The following is a 21,441-nucleotide window of genomic DNA, read 5'->3' as shown; positions in this document are numbered from 1 at the left end:
ACTAGCCCAGGACAAGAGCCATGCAGAGGGGAGAAAAGAAAATGGCAATCCATAAGGCCCCACAAGGTCCAACCGACAATGGTAAAGAAAAATAAAATGTAAATTTTTTTTTTAAAAATAATAGGAACTTATAAAAGAAATAAAAGAAGAAACTAACAAAAAGTCAGTAAACTGCGAGAGCGGGAAGGCAGCGAAATGAAAATTTTTCAACTACCGTTGAAAAGCGACTTCTTAGCTCCGTGGAAACTAGAAAACTGAGGGACCGCGAGCCTCCGTCGGGCAGGAAGGCACTCGCACATGCGCGGTACGGGCGACAAGAGCTTTTTCAAGCTCTTGAAGTGTCCATGCCGGGGCTAAGTGGTGACGTCACCATCAGTGAGAACATGCTGCCTGCTTGTCCTGGGATAATATTGGATATGGCAGTGGAAGAGAAGGTACAGAGATGGAAGATGGATGGTGAGCACGGAGAAAGAAGAAAATGTCAAATGGGCAGGAGACCTTAGCAAGCAAATTAACAGAAGACAAACAGAAAACAGAGCCTGGGACCAACATGATTTGAATACCACCACTATCAGATAACAAAAGGTAGAAAAAAAATAAATTGTTAGTTTCTATTTTGTGATTACAATATGTCAGATTTGAAATGTCTATCCTGCCAGAGCTGGTGTTAGACAATAGCATGAGCTATGACCTAACAGAGAGAGGAAAAGTATTTTTTATTTTGTTTACACCACAGCGCCGGCGTCAGTTTGGAGAGGGCAAAGAAGGATGGGGTGAGTGAAAAGGCTACAAAAATAAACCTTGATATCAGAAAAAGGAGAAGCAGATATGCCCATATTTTGAGTAGCTATTTTTCAATATAATTCAGTGCAATGATAGAAATCTCTTACGCCAGATTTTAAATCTACTGGGTCTCTTGGAGGTTTTGGTCTGAAAAAAAACATCTGTTTCTGAGTACTGTTTACTCATGTTGTGTGTGTGACTGATTGAAGAGAACATTTATTGTGCCTCTCCTTTTTTTTTATATCAAGTAGCTCTCTGAGGGGGACTTTTGGAAAAATTTGTTCTTCCCTATTTGTATGGTGTTCCTACAAAATAAACCTGTCAGGACGTCTGGGAAAAAAAGGGCCAATTGGCAGGAAAAGAGAATCAAATCGAAAACTCAATTCAATGGGCCAAATCAAACTGAAAAAATTTTCCCTGAATCAGGCAGCCCTAGTTAGAACCCTTGCTTCAGCACACTGAGGTTGTGGATTCAATTCCCATGCTGTTCCTTTTGACCCTGGGCAAATTATTTAACCCTCCATTATCCCAGGTATCATAGATAGGGAGAAATATTTAAGATGAATTCAAATAGAAGTGGTATATAGGAAATGTAAATAAATAAATAAGGTATGGAGCTTAACTCTACTATTGTGCAAGTCAAAAGAGGACATGGATATGGGTGTTCCAAATAGTTGTGTGTGTAGTATGACAGGCAACTGACTGTCATGAGTAGAAATCCTCCATTTGACTCTGCCAGGGACTGTCACAAGTCCTATGAGTAGCGACAGTCCTTTGAATACAGGAGAGGGAAGTAGAAGCCAGGCAGAGGTGCAGCCCACAAAAGAGATTTCTACCAGGAATAGACAGACCTGTTCACCTCAAATTCAAGGACACAAATTTCAAAGAAATGGGAGACTTCGTTCACCAGGCGCTACAAAGCCAAGAAGAAACCGATAACGTGGAAGACATGTGGTCGACTTTGAAAGCAACCATACAAGAAGCAACAAACCGCTATGTAAAATCAGTAAGTAAACGGCGAAGGAACAATAAGCCACAGTGGTTTACTGCGGAGATCTCAGACCTGATCAAGGAGAAGAAAAAAGCATTCATCTCTTACAAACAATCAGGGAAGCAGGACTCTAGAGCAGACTACCTGGCCAAATCAAAAGCCGTCAAAACAGCAGTCAGGGAGGCTAAATTCCTCATGGAGGAGTCTCTAGCAAAGAACATCCAGAAGGGAGATAAATCCTTCTTCAGGTATATCAGTGATAGAAGAAAAAACTCAGGCGGGATTGTATGTCTTAGGAAACCAGACGGAGACTATGTGGAAAAGGATTCGGAAAAAGCCCAACTATTAAATGAATACTTCTGCTCAGTCTTCACCCGAGAAGCGCCAGGGCTCGGCCCTCAGCTACAGACAAGGGTTGGCTCAGTTGACCCGTTTAGTAACTTTGAGTTTACGCCCAGCAGTGTCTACGGTGAGCTGTCAAAGCTCAAGGTTAACAAAGCAATGGGGCCGGACAACCTGCACCCCAGGGTGCTTAGGGAGCTGAGTGATGTCTTGGCGGAGCCACTGTCCGCGCTCTTCAACCTCTCCCTTAGTACAGGCAGCGTCCCGTTGGACTGGAGGACGGCTAACGTCATTCCACTCCACAAGAAAGGCTCAAAGATGGAGACAGCAAACTACAGACCAGTGAGTCTAACATCGATAGTGAGCAAACTAATGGAAACTCTAATCAAACACCAATTAGATAAGATCCTGGATGAGGAGAATCTACGGGATCCCCGACAACATGGATTTACTAAGGGGAGATCCTGCCAATCCAACCTGATCAGCTTCTTTGACTGGGTAACGGGGAAGCTGGATATAGGGGAGTCCCTGGACATCGTGTACCTGGACTTTAGCAAAGCATTCGATAGCGTACCACACCGCAGGTTACTGAGCAAGATGAGTTCTATAGGATTAGGTAACACATTGACGAAATGGGTTGGGAGCTGGCTTGGAGGTAGGCTCCAAAGGGTGGTGGTGAACGGCACCCCCTCCGAAATGACGGAGGTGATTAGTGGAGTACCACAGGGCTCAGTCTTGGGCCCAATCCTATTCAACATCTTTATAAGAGACTTGGCAGAAGGGCTTCGAGGTAAAATAACATTATTCGCCGATGACGCCAAACTGAGTAATGTAGTGGGCAAATGCACAACAGACGAAGATTCAGTGCCCGACAACATGATGCACGACCTACTCCTACTGGAGCGATGGTCTAGGACATGGCAAATCAACTTCAATGCCAAAAAATGCAAAGTTATGCACCTGGGCAGCCAGAATCCATGCAAGTCTTATACCCTTAATGGCGAGATCCTAGCAAAAACGGTAGCAGAACGAGACTTGGGGGTAATCGTCAGTGAGGACATGAAGTCTGCCAATCAAGTGGAGCAGGCTTCGTCCAAGGCAAGACAAATCATGGGCTGCATATGAAGGGGTTTCGTCAGTCGTAAGGCGGAAGTCATTATGCCATTGTATAGATCCATGGTGAGGCCCCACCTGGAATACTGTGTGCAATTCTGGAGGCCGCATTATCGCAAGGATGTGCTGAGACTGGAGTCGGTGCAAAGAATGGCCACCCGTATGGTCTCGGGACTCAAGGATCTACCATACGAAAAACGGCTTGACAAATTACAGCTATACTCGCTCGAGGAGCGCAGAGAGAGGGGGGACATGATCGAGACGTTCAAGTATCTTACGGGCCGCATCGAGGCGGAGGAAGATATCTTCTTTTTCAAGGGTCCCACGACAACAAGAGGGCATCCGTTGAAAATCAGGGGCGGGAAACTACGAGGTGACACCAGGAAATTCTTTTTCACTGAAAGAGTGGTTGATCGCTGGAATAGTCTTCCACTACAGGTGATTGAGGCCAGCAGCGTGCCTGATTTTAAGGCCAAATGGGATCGGCACATGGGATCTATTCACAGGGCAAAGGTAGGGGAGGGACATTAAGGTGGGCAGACTAGATGGGCCGTGGGCCCTTATCTGCCGTCTATTTCTATGTTTCTATGTTTCTACCTTCCCATTATTCCTTTTGTAGAAACTCTGAACAGAATCTCTGCAAGCCACAGAAAATTAAATTTGACACAAAAGGGTTTAACAGAGGAGGCGTGGCTCGGGGAACTGAGCCACAAGTGGTGCAGCAAATTGGGGCCAAGGCTTGCCAAGCAGGAAGAGAACCGGCTGCAGGCAAATTAGCCCCAGCTGGAGTGCTCGAGGATGTGCAGCTCAGAATGCCAAGGAAACCAGGTTATATGGAACAGTACAAGGGCTCCTTAGGGAGGAAAGTCCCTGCTCCTTCATGCCCAAGGAACTCTGCTTTCAGGGAGAACCAAGTTGGGAAAGTAAAGGATCTTAAGCCTAAATTAGCAGGGAGGGAAAGACTGGGGGATGGTAGAGATAGTGGAGCTGGGAGCCGATGATCCTGTTTTCAGGACCCAGAGAATGGCATGGAGTGGATGTCTCCTGAAGAAGACAGCTTGGTTGAAGGTATGAGTGAATAAAACTCTTTAATGTGAGAATAGTTGTTTGAAAGTGAAAGAAGTTGGTTCTAGATTACAACGTGTGCTGTGAATGAGTTGACATAATCCCCTGAGAGATAAAAGGGTTTGGTGGGTATTGCTTAAGGGAAAGCAGAACTAGACGAAAGGAAAGGGAATGTAAAGCTAGGAAGCCTGCCTTTATTCTAAATTGCCTAAAGCACTCGATATAGGGATTGGGGAGGATTAAGAACTAACTAATCAGTTGGGAGGAAGGGCCCCTGCACCCTGACCAGGTACTACAACAGGTCAGGGGTGCTATATCCAAGAAGGGCACAAGTTCTACTAAGAATTACAGTGCTGTATTGGACTGAGTAGTGACCAGTTTAAAAGACTGTTGAAAGTGGCTCAAGTGCTGGGTGGCCCTGCGACCAGTCCAGAAGCCTGGAGTCCGTCCCAGAGCAGTGGTGCTGCCAGGATTGAGATAATTGGAGCAGTTCTATCCCTTTCTATTGTGGGAAAACCACAGAAAACCATAAATAGGTTGAGAAAAAGACCTCTCATAAATTTGTGGAACTTAACACAGCAAAAGCTGAAGACATGTAAATTCACTTTATCATCACAGGTCAGAAAAAACTCTACCTGAATACGAAAAAGTCTAATTCTGTGTTTAAGACCATCAATAGGAGAGCAAGCCCTCTTTTGACTTGCACACTGTTTGTTCTCCTATTGGTAGTCTTAAACATAGAATAAGACTTTTTTGTATTCAGGTGGAGTTTTTTCTGACCTGTGATGATAAAGTGAACTTACTTGTCTTCAGCTTTTGTTAAGTTCCACAAATTTATGTGAGGTCTTTTTCTCCACTTGTTTTTGGTTTTCTGTTGTTTTCCCATAATAGAAGAGGATAGGTTTTCTGATTTTTTTATATTTACTATCCCACCTGGTGTTAATAATTGGAGCTGTCCCACTATAGGCAGACACCTCATTCGGATGAGGACTGGAGAATTACTGTGCTAAAAGAGTTTTATTTCATTTGGACACGTGGCCCAGGTAGGGACAGTGTGAGAACTGTTTGGGCAATATTGCCTTGAATGAGAGCCTCTGAGAAGAAGATTAATGGCTGAAATAAAACAATTTTTCTTTTGCAACTTATGGTGTTGAGAGTTGCTGAATTTAACTGAAAAGTCAAGCACCATTGGCATTCCAGGGAAATGCAGGATCTAGCGCCTGTAGTAGGAAACAGGGATTGCTCAGGGGCTTCTCATAGTCCTACCACAGTAGTTAAGAATACTGCCTATTTTGGGCACCAGTACTTATACTAGAGAATGACACGGGAGAAAAATTTGTCCCTCCCTGTCCCCACAAGCTCGACCCTGTCACTGCCCCATCCCCGCCAGTTCAGTCCCCATCCCCACCCTGTCCCTGCAAACCATCTGATCCCATCCGCACAAACTTCAAATACTTTTATACTGAATTAATTTTATTAAAGTATAAAAAGAAACAATATTCTGTACAACTGTCATTTTGTAAAACAAAAATGATACAGAGCATGGATCAACAAAACCGCTGTCTCTCCCCTCTCCTCCTCCTCCTCCTCACAAATATCCCCTCCACTATCGAGAAAACTGAAGTCAAATTACTATAGAATACTACATAGAAAAATCAAGCTAATAGAATACATCAGTCATACATGTCAGGAATAGTGTTAGAGGAGTGCAACTACCCTCCTAGTCACAGATAGCCCTAAGCCAGCTGAAAGCTAAAGAAGCACAGCCTGGGCTTTGCAGTCTCCAGTTATATCTAACACCAGCTCTAGCAGGATACATATTTCAAATTTGATATATTCTAATCACAAATTAGAAAATAATTTTTTTTCTACCTTTATCTGATTTTATTTTTCCACATCACATTAGTCTCAGGCTCTGGGTCTACTCTTAACTCACTTGCCAGGGTCTCCTGACCATTTGACATGTCTTCTTTCTTCATGTTCACCATTCATCTTATATCTCTGTGTAGGTTTTTCCCCCATGTTCAGGAAGCATCTCCCTTCTCTGTCTCCTATACTTCCCTTTCTAGTATTTCCCCTGTGCCCATCTCTCTGCCTTCATCATCTCACCATTCTATGATCCCCCTCCTTCTGTATACAGTATCATTCCTCTATATCCCTATGCCCCCCTGTCCATCATCTTCCTTCTGTGTTCTTATTCTTCCCCATGTCTAGCTATCTTCTCTGTGTGTCCATATACCCTCCCATGTCTAGCATTACTCCTCTGTGTCCATATATCATCCCCATGCAGATGCAGCATTCCCTTTTTTGTCCCTGTTCTTATGGTTCCATCCATGCCCACCATCTCCCCTCTTTTTGTATATCTCCCTGTGTCCAGCTTCTCCCCTCTCTTACTCCCTTACACCAATATGTCTCTCATACTCTCTCTTTCCTCCCTTTCTATGTTATGTTCCTTCATCCCCTTGGTTCAGCTTTTCTCTTTCCCTTTCCTTCTCTCTTCTTCCCTGCAGGTCCTGCATCTCTCTCCTTTCCCTCTAGCTCCCTTCCCATGGATCCAACACCTCTATCCCCTTTCTTCAGTGCCAGTGTAGATCTGGCACCTCTCCCTTTCCTCCAGCACACTCCACCCACCACATGTGCCTAGCACCCGTTTCCCCTTCCCTTCAGTTCAGCTCCAGCTGGTCCGGCCAGAAGTTACACTGGACTCGGTGGCAAGAAGGTTCCAGTTGGAACAGCCTTGCATACAGGAAGCTTCTAAGTGGGTGGTAGGCCCACCACAGGAGTCACGAAGGAGGGAGGCAGGGTGTGAAGGTGTGGGGCTGTTGACCCATAAGAGTGAGGGAGGGGTGCTGCTGGACTCATGGGGGGGAAGGGGCTGCTGACTGGGAGGAGTGGAAAGGGAGGTAAGTTGCACCAGCTACTTTACTGTGGGGATAAGGCCATTTACCACTTCATGGGGTGGTGAATGGCCTTGTCCCCATACCTGTGGTAACCTGTCTCCCCCCCACTTCCTGTCGGTTACCCGTTACCCGTGGCTAATCATTGTTAACAGTTACCATGTCATTCTCTAACTTGCACCAGGTTTCTGCAGGTGGAAGTCTGGTGCCTACAGTTAAGCATGGGAATTGGTGTTAAGCACTATTCTGTAAGTGTGCATGCCTTTTATAGAATAGTATTTAGTGCTGATTTTTTTCAGGGCCTATTTCTGAGTGCCACTTTTAGAATTTCCCTCATAGTTAAGTATAAATGTACAGGCAAAGCTCTATCTTGATCTGCCCAGAGAACACCCACTATAAACACGCATACAAGTAGCGTCAGTACCAGTGTATATACCTCCTTATGGCAACAATTCTTTTACATATAAAACCCAGTTTAACACATGTAAAGTCTTTATCAAATTATAGAAGCAAAAAACATGACGGAAGATAAAGGTCAAAGGGCCCATCCAGTCTGCCTTTCCACAGCATCCACTGTTTCCTCCTTTCCCTGAGAAATCCTTCATGCCTGTCCCACACTATCTTGAATTCAGTCTTTTGTCTCCACTACTTCTGCTGAGACTACACATCTACCACACTTTATGTAGAAAAGTATTTTCTTAGATTACCCCAAGCCTATCACTTCTTTACTTCACACTATGCCCTCTTTATTCTAGAGTTTTCCTTCATTAATACCAAGAAAATATTTAAAAGTCTCGATTATATACCCCCTCTTCCACCATTCTTCCAGAGTATACATATTGAGGTCTATAAATCTCTCCCCATACACTTTATGATGGAGACCACTGACTAATTTTGTAGCTGCCCTCTGGACCTGCTCCACCCTGTTTATATCTTTTTGAAGGTGCGTTCTCTAGAATTGCACAAAGTATTCTAATCTCCATCTGTCTCTTACCGCTGTGCATGCAATCGATTGTGGGTATTCCTTTGTACTGCAAGTCACCCTTTCCTAGGTGGGTGAAGGCTCAGGGTCAGGAACACAGCTAATCCTAAACGAGATGATTACCACAGAGGCCTGCTGTCATGCGTTAATGTTTAATCTAGTAAACTGATACCAGGATTTAAAATTCTGTAAGTATATCCTGGAAACATTTCTTACTCTGTCAATGCCATTTTAAAAAAGGTAGTGTATCTATTGCCAAAGAAAGCATCCCGAGACTATTACCTCTGATTGTTGATATTGGTGCTTCGTGCAAGTCTGGAGTGAAGCCTTACATTTCCTGAGGCTTTGTACTGAATGCTTGGAAAGAAAATCAATAGAAATGATGAATGCAGAACAAAAATCAAAGAAAAGCAATTATTGTTTCTGCAGTATATATGTACATACTTTTCAGTTTGGCATTGCTCCTTACCTGATGTTGACTACAAAGACACTATAATTCCAGTTCTGGAATGTGTGATTGAGCTGAAAAACAAAAGAAGAATCACAAGTGAAAAAAGGGGAAGAGGACTGCTGATGGGATCTGTGATAGAGCAAACATTTGGAGTTACATTAGTGGGAGAGACACGAGTGAGATTTCATAGTCAGGAATACACTAATACTGTGGCACAGTTAAGGGAATGCTCAAGTCAGTGGTGAACTCCTTAACTGACAGCTGGAAGATCCCAAACTCCTTAGTCTGTAAAAATAGGGTGAATAGGCATAAAGTTCATTATGCCCATGTTTGAATTTGCAGGTCTCTTCCAACGTGATTCATCCCAGATGAAAATTACACTATCGCCTTCTTTTACTAAGGCACGCTAGCTGTTTTAGCGTTCCCTAAATATTAGCATGCGCTAAACGCTAACGTGTCTATAGAATATAATGGACGTGTTAGCGTTTAGCGCACACACTAAAATGGTTAGTGTACCTTAGTAAAAGGACCCCTATATGATTATATATTACAGGGTCTAATAACTAATGTTTCCATCTCCATCGATTTAATAAACTGGATATCTGCTGCATAAAATCACAGTCACCAATTCCTCTCTTCACCCTCAAGAGGGAAAATCAAATTTGGTCCTTTTTCTTTTGTGTGTGTTTCACTTTTTCAAAAAAAGTCACATAATCTATGATTGCAACCTCTTCTCATATTCAAATCTCACTTTAAAGATTTTAAAAATATTACCTGTGCACCAGAATAGTCAGGTTCAGCTCAATGAAATGAGAAATTTGGGATTTTCTGATGAATAAACCTTGTGGTTGATATGCAGCAGTGTTGAATTCTGGAGTGTCATACTTCAGTGCTACTTTAATTATTTACTAAAAGAATGGTATTACTAGTAAACATCCATTGAAGTGATATGAATCTCTTTCGTTTCAAGAGGTGTTGGTGTTTGAAGAAATGAAATTATAGGCCAGAATGCTCAGCCAGTGTGCCAGTCTAGTCAAGATTTTGCAGTGCTCCGAGTTTACATTGGAATAAGGCTTACCTCATTAATTTTGACTAAAGAATAACTCTGCAGGAAATCAATTTCCCTGTCCCTGCGAGTTTTGTCGCTGTCCCTATCCCTGCCCCTTTCTTGTAAGCTCTGCTTTAACTACACAAGCCTCGACAACTTCTGATTTTAAAGTGTTTGAGGCTTGTGCTAGATTTACCTGTGGTGTTTGAGGTTATTGGGGGGGGGGGGGGGAACGTCGATTGCTGTGTCGCAAGCTTGAGTTGGTGGTTCGTAAATGCATTATGAAATATTGGACTAAGTGAGCCCCCAGGGTATTGGCGGTGGGCTTATGTACATCAACTGGCCTGCTGGGAAGTGAGGGATGAAAGGGGAACCAGGAAAGGGGGGTCAGTGATATTTGCAAATTTGGGACCCATATTTGCAACAGTTACATCCCAAGGGCCGTAGTCTCATTTTGAAAACCCTACGAGCACTGTAGTCTGTGACTGGTGAGTTTTGCGCATGGGGGGTTGGGCTTGGGGTGGGTTTTTGGATGGGGGTGTGGTGGGTGCAAGGGAGATACTGTAGCTAGCTTTGGAACCATGTGCTCTTCTGGGCTGGGACATTTTCAGATTGGGGGTGGTATCTTGGAGCTGGAGGGGAGGGGGTTGGGGGCGGTTTGCTTCTGACCTTGAGGAGGTTTTGTGGTGGGAGGAGGGGTAAATTCCTGGGTCATATTGTGTTGTGGAGTAAGGGTTCAGGGATTATCAGAACACAGATCACCGAGCCTTCTTGTTGTAGGCTTGCTGGAGCTGAGATGCATCCTATGGTTGAGTGGTAATTGGGGAGGAATGAGAGGGGTGTTTGGACGTGGGGGGATGTTGTACTTTGTCGTGTCATGTTCTTTACTTATTAATTTGTTTATTGACAAATTAATAAAATGTTTCAACACTAAAAGGTACGGGGAATATTTAAAAAGGTATGGGGGATGATTTACAGGGGGGGATAGAGCTTGCAGGAATGGGGAAGGATGGGAAAATATGTTCCCGTGGGGACAGGGAAATATTTGTCCACATGTCATTCTCTAATTCTGACCTTCTGCTAGCCACTATATAGTACTGTTAAGGAGCTATAATCATTGCCTAATGATGGAATTATATTAGATATTTACCTTTAAAACCTTTTGTTTCCCCATCTCACGAGGCATATCTATCCCTACTCATAAGTGTGGACTCTTTGCAAGCACATTAACAGAAGTTATGGAGAAAATAAAACAATTGTTAACCTACCCATTCTGACACTGTGCTCTGCACCAATGATTCGTTATTGAGATTGTGGCTATAGACAGTAATGAAAATCCTGTAGAATGTGCCACCTGTTTAGCAAAAATAATTATTTCAGAACAGACTCGTTTATGATTTAACGGCATTGCAACCTTTGATGTACACATTTTACAAATATAAACAAGGAAGATTACACCTCAGATAAATGGATAAGAACATAAGAATTGCCACTGCTGGTCCATCGCGCCCAGCAGTTCGCTCACGTGGATGGTGAGCAGACAACCCTGCATATAACTTTGGGATGTCTCAAGGCAATTAACAATGCTCCACACCATGTTCCAAAATGTTATTTTGCAGTGGTATTTGAAGAAAGTGAATTGTGTGTAGGATTAGACTAATAGCATTGAGGAAGAAGGGAAGCCTAGTTTAAACCACACTGTGGGCAAATCATTTAACCCTATTGCTTCAGGTAAAAAATTTAAGACAGCAAACCCCCCAGGGACAGGAAAATACCTACTGTACCTGAATGTAGATGACCTTGAGCTACACTACAAAACCTTCTGCCTCCCCCACCCTTGTGGTACAGCTCATATAGGAACAGTGCCATAACGCCATACATTTTCACACATAAATTTTTTATTAGAAGTGTTCAATTTGCACTAAAACATTTTAATGGAACCAATGTTTCACTCTAACCTATTTCCCCCCCCCCCCCCCCCATTTTATGAAGCCATGTTAGGCTTTTTTATTGCTGTCATGGTGGTAAAAGCTCCGACATTCATAGAATTCCTATGTGCGTCAGAGCTAATACCACCGTGGTAGACAATAAAGCCTAACGCAGCTTCATAAAAGGGGCCTAAATTGTAAGCCATGCTACTTTCACTTAGTCATTAGTGACAAATACTGAAATGGCTTAGCAGGTTTATAGCAATTATGAAAATAAGTGCTCAAACAGCTAAGATGTAAGATTTTTCAGTATAGGCACTGCATACAGCATAATTACAACACTGTAGTTTTATTTTCACCCAATTTCATTCAGAAATCTTACAAATTAAATGTGAAAGCTGAGCAAAAACTATGCTAGGTCATGTTTTTAAGGGACAGTTAAACCTAAATATTTATAATGTCTTCTCATAAATCCATAGTTATACCTAAAACATATTTTCTTCTTTTTTTTTTTTTTTTTTTGGGGGGGGGGAAGAAGGTTCTTTCCATTTATGTTTGCACAGTCTACATTTTCAGCTTATACATGTTGGTCAAATGCAGTTGGTACTTTTTTTGTCAGATAGTGAAGAGAACTTCGCATTTTAAATACAGCCATCAAGTAATGCTAGAGAGAGAATCCAAATATATGAATCTAGGCACTGAAAACTAATATGAAATAATTAAGTTTTGCATTATGTGCAGCCCTCCTGCATGGACATCTCATTCTTTTTACCTATCCCCAAATAATCTGCTATCTTTTAAAAATCAATATACCTTGTTCCAGAGAAATGTGGTATAATGGAGTCATCTTTCATTTAAAAAAAAAATCTTATTTTAATCTAACTTTAATTACTCTCTTGTTTTTATTTTGATTAAATTTTGTTATTCTGTTTTTCTTTTCAATTCTTAAGGGGTTTAAATTATGAATTTTTTGGTCTTCTTTTTATAATCCTTAGTATGTAATCAATTGTTTATACAGATGCTTTAGTCAGATTGTGAGCCTTATTGGACAGTTGAAGATGTTTTTCCAAGCACCTAATATTAGATATTTCATTGTTTGTGAACCGCTGTGGAACTTCAAAGAGGTATTGGCGGTATACAGATAAAAATTGTATTGTATTGTATTTAACTAGATATGATCCTTAATAAATGAAAGTGTCTGACACTTCCTCTACACACCTGCTACTTGATACTTTTGAAGACAGGATATTGTGCTAGATCAACCCCTGATGTAAGAACTCCTGGTTGTAAGTGCATATACCTTTTAAAGAATTCCATGGGGCAATTTGGTTAAAAAAAACACTTGGTGAAATGTATTAAGGGTGTTTACCTACGTTATCATCACAGTACAAATGCTTTAAGCTGTCATATCTGAATTGAAATCTTCCATTGTTTATAGCAAACCTTTGCTAACTGCATCACAACCACTAGATGGCTGCCTAAAAGCATGTTATAGGGAGGTTAGTAGAAAAAAAGTACTTCCAGAGATCCAATCACTCTCAGGAGACTACCCAGAAGAAAATCTCTTCAAGCTTTAGGAACAAATACTTCTCCAAGGACAATAAATGCCACAAGACAGGAAATAGGATTTAGAGCAATCACTGAGAAAATGCAGAACTATTAAACACCCCCCCCCCAAAAAAAAAAACAAAAAACAAAAAAACAAGCAAATTTCTCAAAAAGAAATATTTTGCTTGCATTACTCTTCATTTGCATACCCTCTCTCGGTATACTATACATCAGGCAATTGTAAAATGAAAATGTTAAGTCATAAAATGTGAAACACAGGCTTGATTAAAAATAAGCAGAGTGCCTGTTTAAATTTGTACAGTAGCTGGCCCAATTTTTTTAAAATAGCAGGTTACATAAATAAATTATAATAGGAAGATAGATTAATTTAAAAAAATATTCTCAAGTGATTTCTATTCTTATCATTGCAGTCTCCTTAGAGTTTTGGTTAGTAAATGTGTAAGGTATATATTAAAACTATATATTAATAATGCTACAATTCCTTTTCTACAGTTTTCTAATACTATATATCAAACTATATCTAAGTTTTAAATACTGTACACTAAGGGCTCCTTTTACTAAGCTGCGATAGCGTTTTTAGTGCACGCAGAATTTTAGCATGCGCTAAACCCGCGCTACGTAGCTAGAACTAATGCCAGCTCAATGATGGCATTAGGGTCTAGCGCTCGCGGCAATTCAGCGCGCGCTAAAACCGCTGTCGCAGCTTAGTAAAAGGAGCGCTGAGTCAGCATTTTGATGTTATAAGTAGAAAGAGAGGACATGGTATTTTTTCTATATCTACTGCAGTGTATTTGACATACTGTAGTTAAAACGGGATCCACAAAGACATTTCATGCCAGTGAGGAAATTGCATAAGCAATGTTGAACGGTTACGGAAGGCCCAGGAAGCGGGTTAAATGGTATGTAGGTGTTTTGGTGTTGACCAGTTCCTGCAGAGAAGTTGCCTGAGGTTTCATCATCAAGCTGTGGAATAGTATATAAATTGTGGTATGTTATCCAAGAGACTGTATTTGTGAAATATAAGTATGAAGAAATGGCAGTGGTCTCTGCTTCTGTTACCGTCATGTTCAAGATGTCATCTTTTAAATGATCAGCAAATGCAGTATACAGATGATCTGTGTGCACCACAGTTGTAGTTGCAGTTGGTGCTGGGGTAGAAAATATACTTTTGCCATAATCTTTGGGGATATTATCAGATGAAAATATTTCCCATACACCTATGTCCATATCATGCATGATACTTGAACTTAAGGGCATTTCGGTGTCTAAAAATCCTATATTATATGCACTGGAAGATGGACTTCCTGCCCAATACAGTAACCTAAGAAAAGAACTTCCTTCTTTCTTTAATGCTGCATTAATAGTTCTAGAGCTTACATCAGACATCATTCCAAAGTGATCTAGATGAGGAGGCAAAGGACTATCTAATAAATAATTTGCAGATTTTAACTCTGGGCTTTGTAAATCACTTTTTTGTAAATTTACTTCTTCTGTCCAAGGAAGATCTGAGCTTGGAGATATTACAATATTAGAATCTTTGAGACTTTGTGGTAAAGGAGGTGTAGTGAAGACAAGCGATGAGTAGACAAGCGATGAGTATATGTTAAGATTTGCAAGGCCTCCGTTTTCCAGATATGGATACATAGTGGGTATAATTTCTGAAGACACAGGGGTAAAGAAGCTATCGATCTGCACTTTCGAGGTTGCTGTAGAACCTGTATATTCTGTAGACCAAACTCTTTCATCAAGACCTGCAAGGTTTTGCAAGCTATCGGTTGCATTTAGGTTATGAGCAACAGTTTCAGCATTATTTGAGTAGTTTGCTGATGCTTGAACTAGTTGATCTAGTGTGCATGCTTGAGTATTATTGTTCCCAGAACATGAAGGCTGAACTGTTGACATGGAGATATGCATTGATGGAAACTGCCAGTCATGCTTCTGTAGGAGGCTGCTGGTCTCGCCGATACTGAACCTTTCATTTCCATGTAGTCTATTTGTAAGAGGCAAATGTTCAACATTTTCTGGTTTCTTTGAGTTTCTTAAATACAATCTATTTATTGCTTCAGATGTACTGATCTGAAAGTGTAATGAATGTTTTCTAGGGAATATTTCCTGTGTAAAAAAGTTAATAGGAAATTTGCTAATTGCTGATAAACTGACAGTGGGAGAAACCGTTATGTTTAATGACTCCAACGCAGGTTTTTCATTACTTTCTGAAATTTCTTTAAATAGATTGTTTAAAGAGACAGAGTTTAACTTGTCTGCTTCCAGCTGAACTATGTAGCTGGAAAATTGCACTGTTTCTTGAACATTCTCTGCCATATTATTTGTTTTATCCTGTATGGGAATAACATTAATTCCACTGGGAGAGCTAAGCTGTGGCAGTCTTTCTGTTGGGAAAAAATGTGGCTGAAATGAGAACCTCCATCCTTCTAAAGATTCTTTAGTAAGGCCAACAGTATGGTCTCCCCAGGACTTGTAATTTGAAGGCAAAGTAGCAGAAATGTATTCTTGTGTCACAAGACCTAAATTATGTGGGATCCATGAATTACCAAGGGACATCCCATTTTTTGTTATGTGATTCAGAAGAAGAGTGCCTGTGTATAGGTTATTTCCTGACTGCTTGGCAGGATGAAGCTCATTTGTTTTCCGTGGTATATCCGAGGAAGATGCCTTTTCAGAGTGTTCATTAAACATTTTAAGCAAAAGGTTATGTGATGGATATTCAGTTAAATGAGTGCAGTCCAAAAGTCCATGACACAAAGGTGATTTTGTGACAGACACACTTCTGGTATACCGATGTACTGAATTTGCCCTTGTAAGAAGTGTTGAGCTAGATAGATCTGTACTGTAGCCCATTAGCAATGAATCTTGTAAAGAGTGTTTATCAGATGATCCATGTAAGGTAAATGTTGCATCAACATTCTGAAACAATTGTGGGATATGAGTGGATTCTGTTAGATAGCTAAATTGCTTCTCAACTTTTGCTGCGTTATGGTCTTCAAATGAGGCTGTCACTTTTGTAAACCATATTCTACTTTGCACCAGTGTAGCATAAGAAATATGGCTTACAAAACCATCCTCCCTAAAGGTCTCATTGAATTTCAGATATAATTGTTTGCCGAAAACCTCATGTAATTTTTGATTGTTGTACAGTACTGAATTCAAAGAAGTTAAAGAAGCCATGGTGCTGGAGAAGGGAGTGAGATATCCAACCTTGGGATCTTCATGAGAGGTTTTTATTTGGTTCTGTAAAGTCCCAAGTCCTAGGATCTTGTGGCTATATTCTGTTGCGGGTGAAAAAGTGGCATAGTGAAAAGAAAATGTCCCCACAGATGACTGTGAATTGTTAGTAGATCCACTTGCTGAAGAATGGCGTACTGTGTCAAAACTTGGATATTCAATTCTGGCGACTGCATTCTTTGGAAGTTCAGACCTGGAACTTTCTGTTGGCAGCAATAAATACATTGCTTCCTCACTTGGATCTGTTATCAAAGAGGGTGTTTCAACATCTACTATGTCAATAGTCTCTTCAGTATGATTATAGAGAACTGAAATAACATGGTTTGACCAATCTGGAGTATGACTGTTATTATGCTCTCTACCTGCTTCATCATCAGTCCTCTCAGAGACTGCTGAAGTAGCCTGTGTTGAAAGGAAAAGCAAAAGGTTGCCTGCATTTTTTATCTCCTGTGTGGAAGAGCTTCTGTCTGGTTCAAAGGGCCTTTGTTTCACGGGCCAAATAATTGGAGTTGAGATGATTCCTATATTTCTAATCCTCTTAATTCTGGAGTCCTGCAGCCTTTGAAATGGTAGCCATGGATACTCAACCAAACTCCGCTTCATTTTGGTGAAAAACATAGCAGGAACTTTGATTTTCCATAGGTCTGTACAGATTAAGTCACACAGATAATGGATACAAAAGTTATTTATACACGTCTGTTTCTCTTTATGTCCATTTGGATCGATCTTTATCTCTCACTTCCTCTTTGATTTTCGGTTTTGGTCTACCTTGCTGACTATAATTTATACATGAAAGAAGATCTATTCAACTTAGTGGAAAAATGCACCACCTTCTCTTTGGATACAGAATCTGTTAAGGTGAGAGCTGAAAGTCCTAAGCTAATAGATGAAAATACCTTCAGCATCTGTTAAACTGACATGCAGAATAGTTAATAAAACAGATAGAACATGAGATCAGTTAACTATGTACTAGACCAGGGGTAGCAATTCCAGTCCTCGAGAGCCGGAGCCGGGTCAGGTTTTCAGGACATCCACAACAAATATGCATGAGATAGATTTGCATCTCAAGAAGGCAGTGCGTGGAAATCTATCTTGTACATAGTCATTGTGGATATCCTGAAAACCTGACCTGGCTCCGGCTCTCGAGGACCGGAATTGCCTACCCCTGGACTAGACCATAACAGCAACGGCAATACAAAGGGGCCTATTTATTAAGCTGCATGATCTGTTTAGTAAGGGAATTACTGCATGCCAACTGTTGCCAGAGGCCCACAGTAACAGTTAACACAGTGTTTTAAGTCTTATGTTGAACTGCTTATATAGAAAGGTGCCTAGAATAGATTTGCAATGGGTAGAGACTGTACCTTACAGTTAATCTAGAGGTCATTAGCACACATTAACGCAGCAGCTAACTTGGAGCAGTTAAGCTACCTTATGAGGTATAGCTAACCATATGGCAAAATGTTTAGAATGCCCCCCAACAGTTAATGCAGAGATTTGGAAATTTCTGCTTGGTAACTGTACCATCTTATTGCAGCTTTGTAAATAAGGCCCTTAACTGCATGATGTAAAGTATTGCTTTTAGTCCATTTTGGTTAAACTTTTACATAGATTATTATGGCTTGGATTTATATTGCATCTTTTCTCAAAACAGCATCATCATGTGCATTTTCAAAACAAATTACAAATAATTTATCAAAATAGTCTGCTATCTTAATTACTGCACTGTCTAGAAGCAATGCACTCTCCCACATGGATGGCAGAAAAGCTTGTAAAGATGAGAGCAAAGAAAGGCCAAGCCTGCTAAATCGCCACCCAGCTGTAGCTAGGTAAATGGAAAATACAGAACGCAATATCCAAAAACATCCAATATTATTCAGCACTACCAGCAGTACTACAAGAAAAAGGAGAAAAGACCTCAGTGTCTAATAGGGGTTCCAAAAAACTTCCCACATAGACAAGCCAGTCTCAAAATCACCACTTTGAGACCAGCAGACACATCCTCGGGCAAAAACTCCAAGATAAGTGGAATTAGATTATAAAATAACACAGTTTTACATGGTCTAAGTTACAACGTCCATGTTCCGGTCTAGGCTCTGTTGTAAAACTTTCGGCTATATATGCTGTACGAATAAGTCTAAGCCGGCCCACATCCCGCCCAACTCCCACCCTCGACATGCCTCCCGAAACGCCCCGTTTAGCTCTGGTTGTTCAGCGGCACTATGAAGGCCTAGGTCATTTAGAAATACGTCCAAATCCCGTTTTTATTATCGGCACTTGGATGTTTTGAGAAATGTTCGTCCAAGTGCCGACTTAGGCCGGTTTTTGGATGTTTTACTCTTTCAATTATGAGCCACTTACTGGACTTTGTACAACCCTCGATGGAGACTATGTTGAGAAATATAACTTTAAAAAAAATGTTTTAACTTGTTTTTTTTTACTGAATTTTTCAAACTACCCTCATAATTCCTACATCAGATGAAGAGATAGAAACTGAGGCTGAGATTAAGAAGGGTGTAGTAACAATGAGGAGAAGAAGATGATGAGAAACTGTATTCTATAATTCATCTCGTGTACAGCTCCAAAGGGGGCATGGCCAAGGGCAAAGAGGAAATAAATGGACTTAAGAAATGAGAATTAGAGTGAGGTGGGCAGGAAACAGTGGACTAAAAAAAGAGGAAGAGAGAGTAAAAGGGGAAATTAAAAGCAGGAGATGTTTGAGATGAGAAAAAAATGAAAGAGGAAGGAGAGATGGCTTACCAAAAAAGTTCATATGAAAAGAAAAACAAGAAAATGAAATTAAGAAAATTGTCAAGATAAAAGCAAAGAGGAATACAAGAGTAAAATGACTAAGGACAATAAAAATGTAAGGGCCCTTTTACTAAAAAGTGCACTAAGCCACCCAAAGTTAGGTGCACAACTCAGGGCACAGATTGCAGATAGGTGCATAAAATAATTGGCTAAACTGGTGATAAACATTAATTGGCACAAATTACTGGTTAAGCTCTGTACTCCTATTCCAAAGCCTGTGTGCCTAATTTCATGTGCAACTCCAAAGGGGGCATGGTCAAAGGAAGGAGCATGGGTGGGGTCATAAGCATTCCCAGGATTTAGGCAAATACTCATGCCTAAAGCAATTAGTATTCTATAAAGATAGTTCCGCATAGAACTGCTTTTATAGAAGTTGCACTTAGGCCCAGATTCTATAAATGGTGCTTGAAGTTAGGCACCTAGATTGGCGTGCCTAGCTGATCTAGGTGCCTTATTTTTTTAATTAGCAAATCCCTTCATCATATCTAGGTATCGGTATTTTCAGGGGTTTTGACATCCCATAAAGTTTCCATACTGCAAAATACCAGCTAACTCAGCTACCCAGCATTCTTGCCATTGTGCTACATAAAGCTTCTCTTCACATCAGATTACTACCTGGATCTGACCAGCTAAGACTCTGCATCCTAGCCTTTGACCTGAGCCACTACTCTTCAGTCAAATTCATAATAAACCTGTATGCCTTCAATATGGGATAGGTCCTTTCACATAACCCATGCAGCTTCAGCACACTATGGTAACCACGTTGTTGGCCACTTGTACCATTATTCACCAAATCCTACTTCCTCCCTGTTCAAGCTTGACCAATTCCTGAGCTGATACCGGGAGTGATGTTGCAAAAGAAATCTACTGTAGAGGCATTTAATTTTCAAAAGGTTGACTATGATAAAATAAGGAAAATGGTTCAAAAGAAGCTAAAAGGATCAGTTGCAAACGTTAGGACTGTAAACCAGGCATGGATGTTATTTAAAAATGCCATCATGGAAGCCCAGACCAGATGTATTCTACATATTAGCAAAGGTGGAAAGAAGGGGAAATGAAAGCCGGCATGGCTAAAAGGCGACGTGAAAGAGGATACTAGAGTAAAAAAAAAAAAAAAAAAATCCTTTAAAGAATGGAAAAAGGATCTGAATGAAGAAAATAAGGAGAGACACAAGCACTGGCAAGCTAGATGCAAAGCATTGTTAAAGAAAGCTAAGAAAGAATATGAAGAGAAACTTGCCAAAGAGGCAAAAACTCATAACGAATTTTTAAGGAACATCAAAAGCAGAAAACCAATGAAAGAATCTGTGGGACCATTGGATGATCAAGGAGCAAAAGGATACTCACGGAGGATATGGCCATAACAGAGAGCCTGAATGAATTCTTTGCTTCGGTCTTATTGGAAGAAAATGTAAGATATCTACCTGAACCCGAAATAGATTTCAAGGGTGATGATGTGGAGGAACTGAGAGAAATCTCAGTGAATCTGGAAGATGTACTAAGCCAAATTGACAAGTTAAAAAGTGATAAATCACCTGGACCAGATGGTATACATCCCAGTGTACAAAAAGAACTCAAACATGAAATTGCTGACCTGCTGTTAGCGATCTGTAACTTGTTGATAAATCGTCTGTAGTACCTAAAGATTGGAGGGTGGTCAATGTTACACCAATTTTTAAAAAGAGGTCCAGGGGAGATCCGGGAAGTTACAGACCGGTAAACCTGACCTCAGTGCCTGGCAAAATGGTGGAAACAATTATAAAAAATAAAACTGTGGAATATGTAGACAAATCTGATTTAATGAGAGGTCAGTATGGGTGCAGCCACTGGAGATGTTGCCTCGCCAATTTGCTGACTTCTTTGAAGGTGTGAATAAATATGTGGATAAAGGTGAGCTGGTTGATGTAGTGTATCTAGATTTTCAGAAAGCTTTTGATAATTTCCTCATGAGAGGCTCCTGAGAAAATTAAAGAGCCATGGGATAGGTGATAAAGTTCAGTTGTAGATTAGGAATTGATTATCAGATAGAAAACAGAGGGTAGGGTTAAATGGTCATTTTTCTTAATGGATGTGAGTAAACAATGGAGTGTCGCAGGGATCTGTACTGGGACCAGTGCTATTTAACTTATTTATAAATGATATGGAAATTGGAATGATGAGTGAGGTGATTAAATTTGCAGATGACACTAAACTGTTCAAAGTTGTCAAAACGCATGCA

General features: G+C 40.8%; 1 protein-coding gene across 1 annotated transcript in view; it reads right to left on the bottom strand.

The window, feature by feature from the left end:
* ADGRG6 (adhesion G protein-coupled receptor G6) overlaps positions 1-21,441 on the bottom strand; it is a 307,599-nt gene that overhangs the window by 98,181 nt on the left and 187,977 nt on the right. Inside the window, 3 exon segments of the mRNA XM_033938193.1 lie at positions 8,456-8,530; positions 8,643-8,695; positions 10,941-11,026. Coding sequence (XP_033794084.1) covers positions 8,456-8,530; positions 8,643-8,695; positions 10,941-11,026 — 214 coding nt within the window.

The sequence above is a fragment of the Geotrypetes seraphini genome, chromosome 3 (genome assembly GCF_902459505.1).
Source record: "Geotrypetes seraphini chromosome 3, aGeoSer1.1, whole genome shotgun sequence".
Lineage (NCBI taxonomy): Eukaryota > Metazoa > Chordata > Amphibia > Gymnophiona > Dermophiidae > Geotrypetes > Geotrypetes seraphini.
The sequence above is the reverse complement of the archived record's forward strand: the minus strand, read 5'-3'. Positions and strand labels throughout refer to the sequence as shown.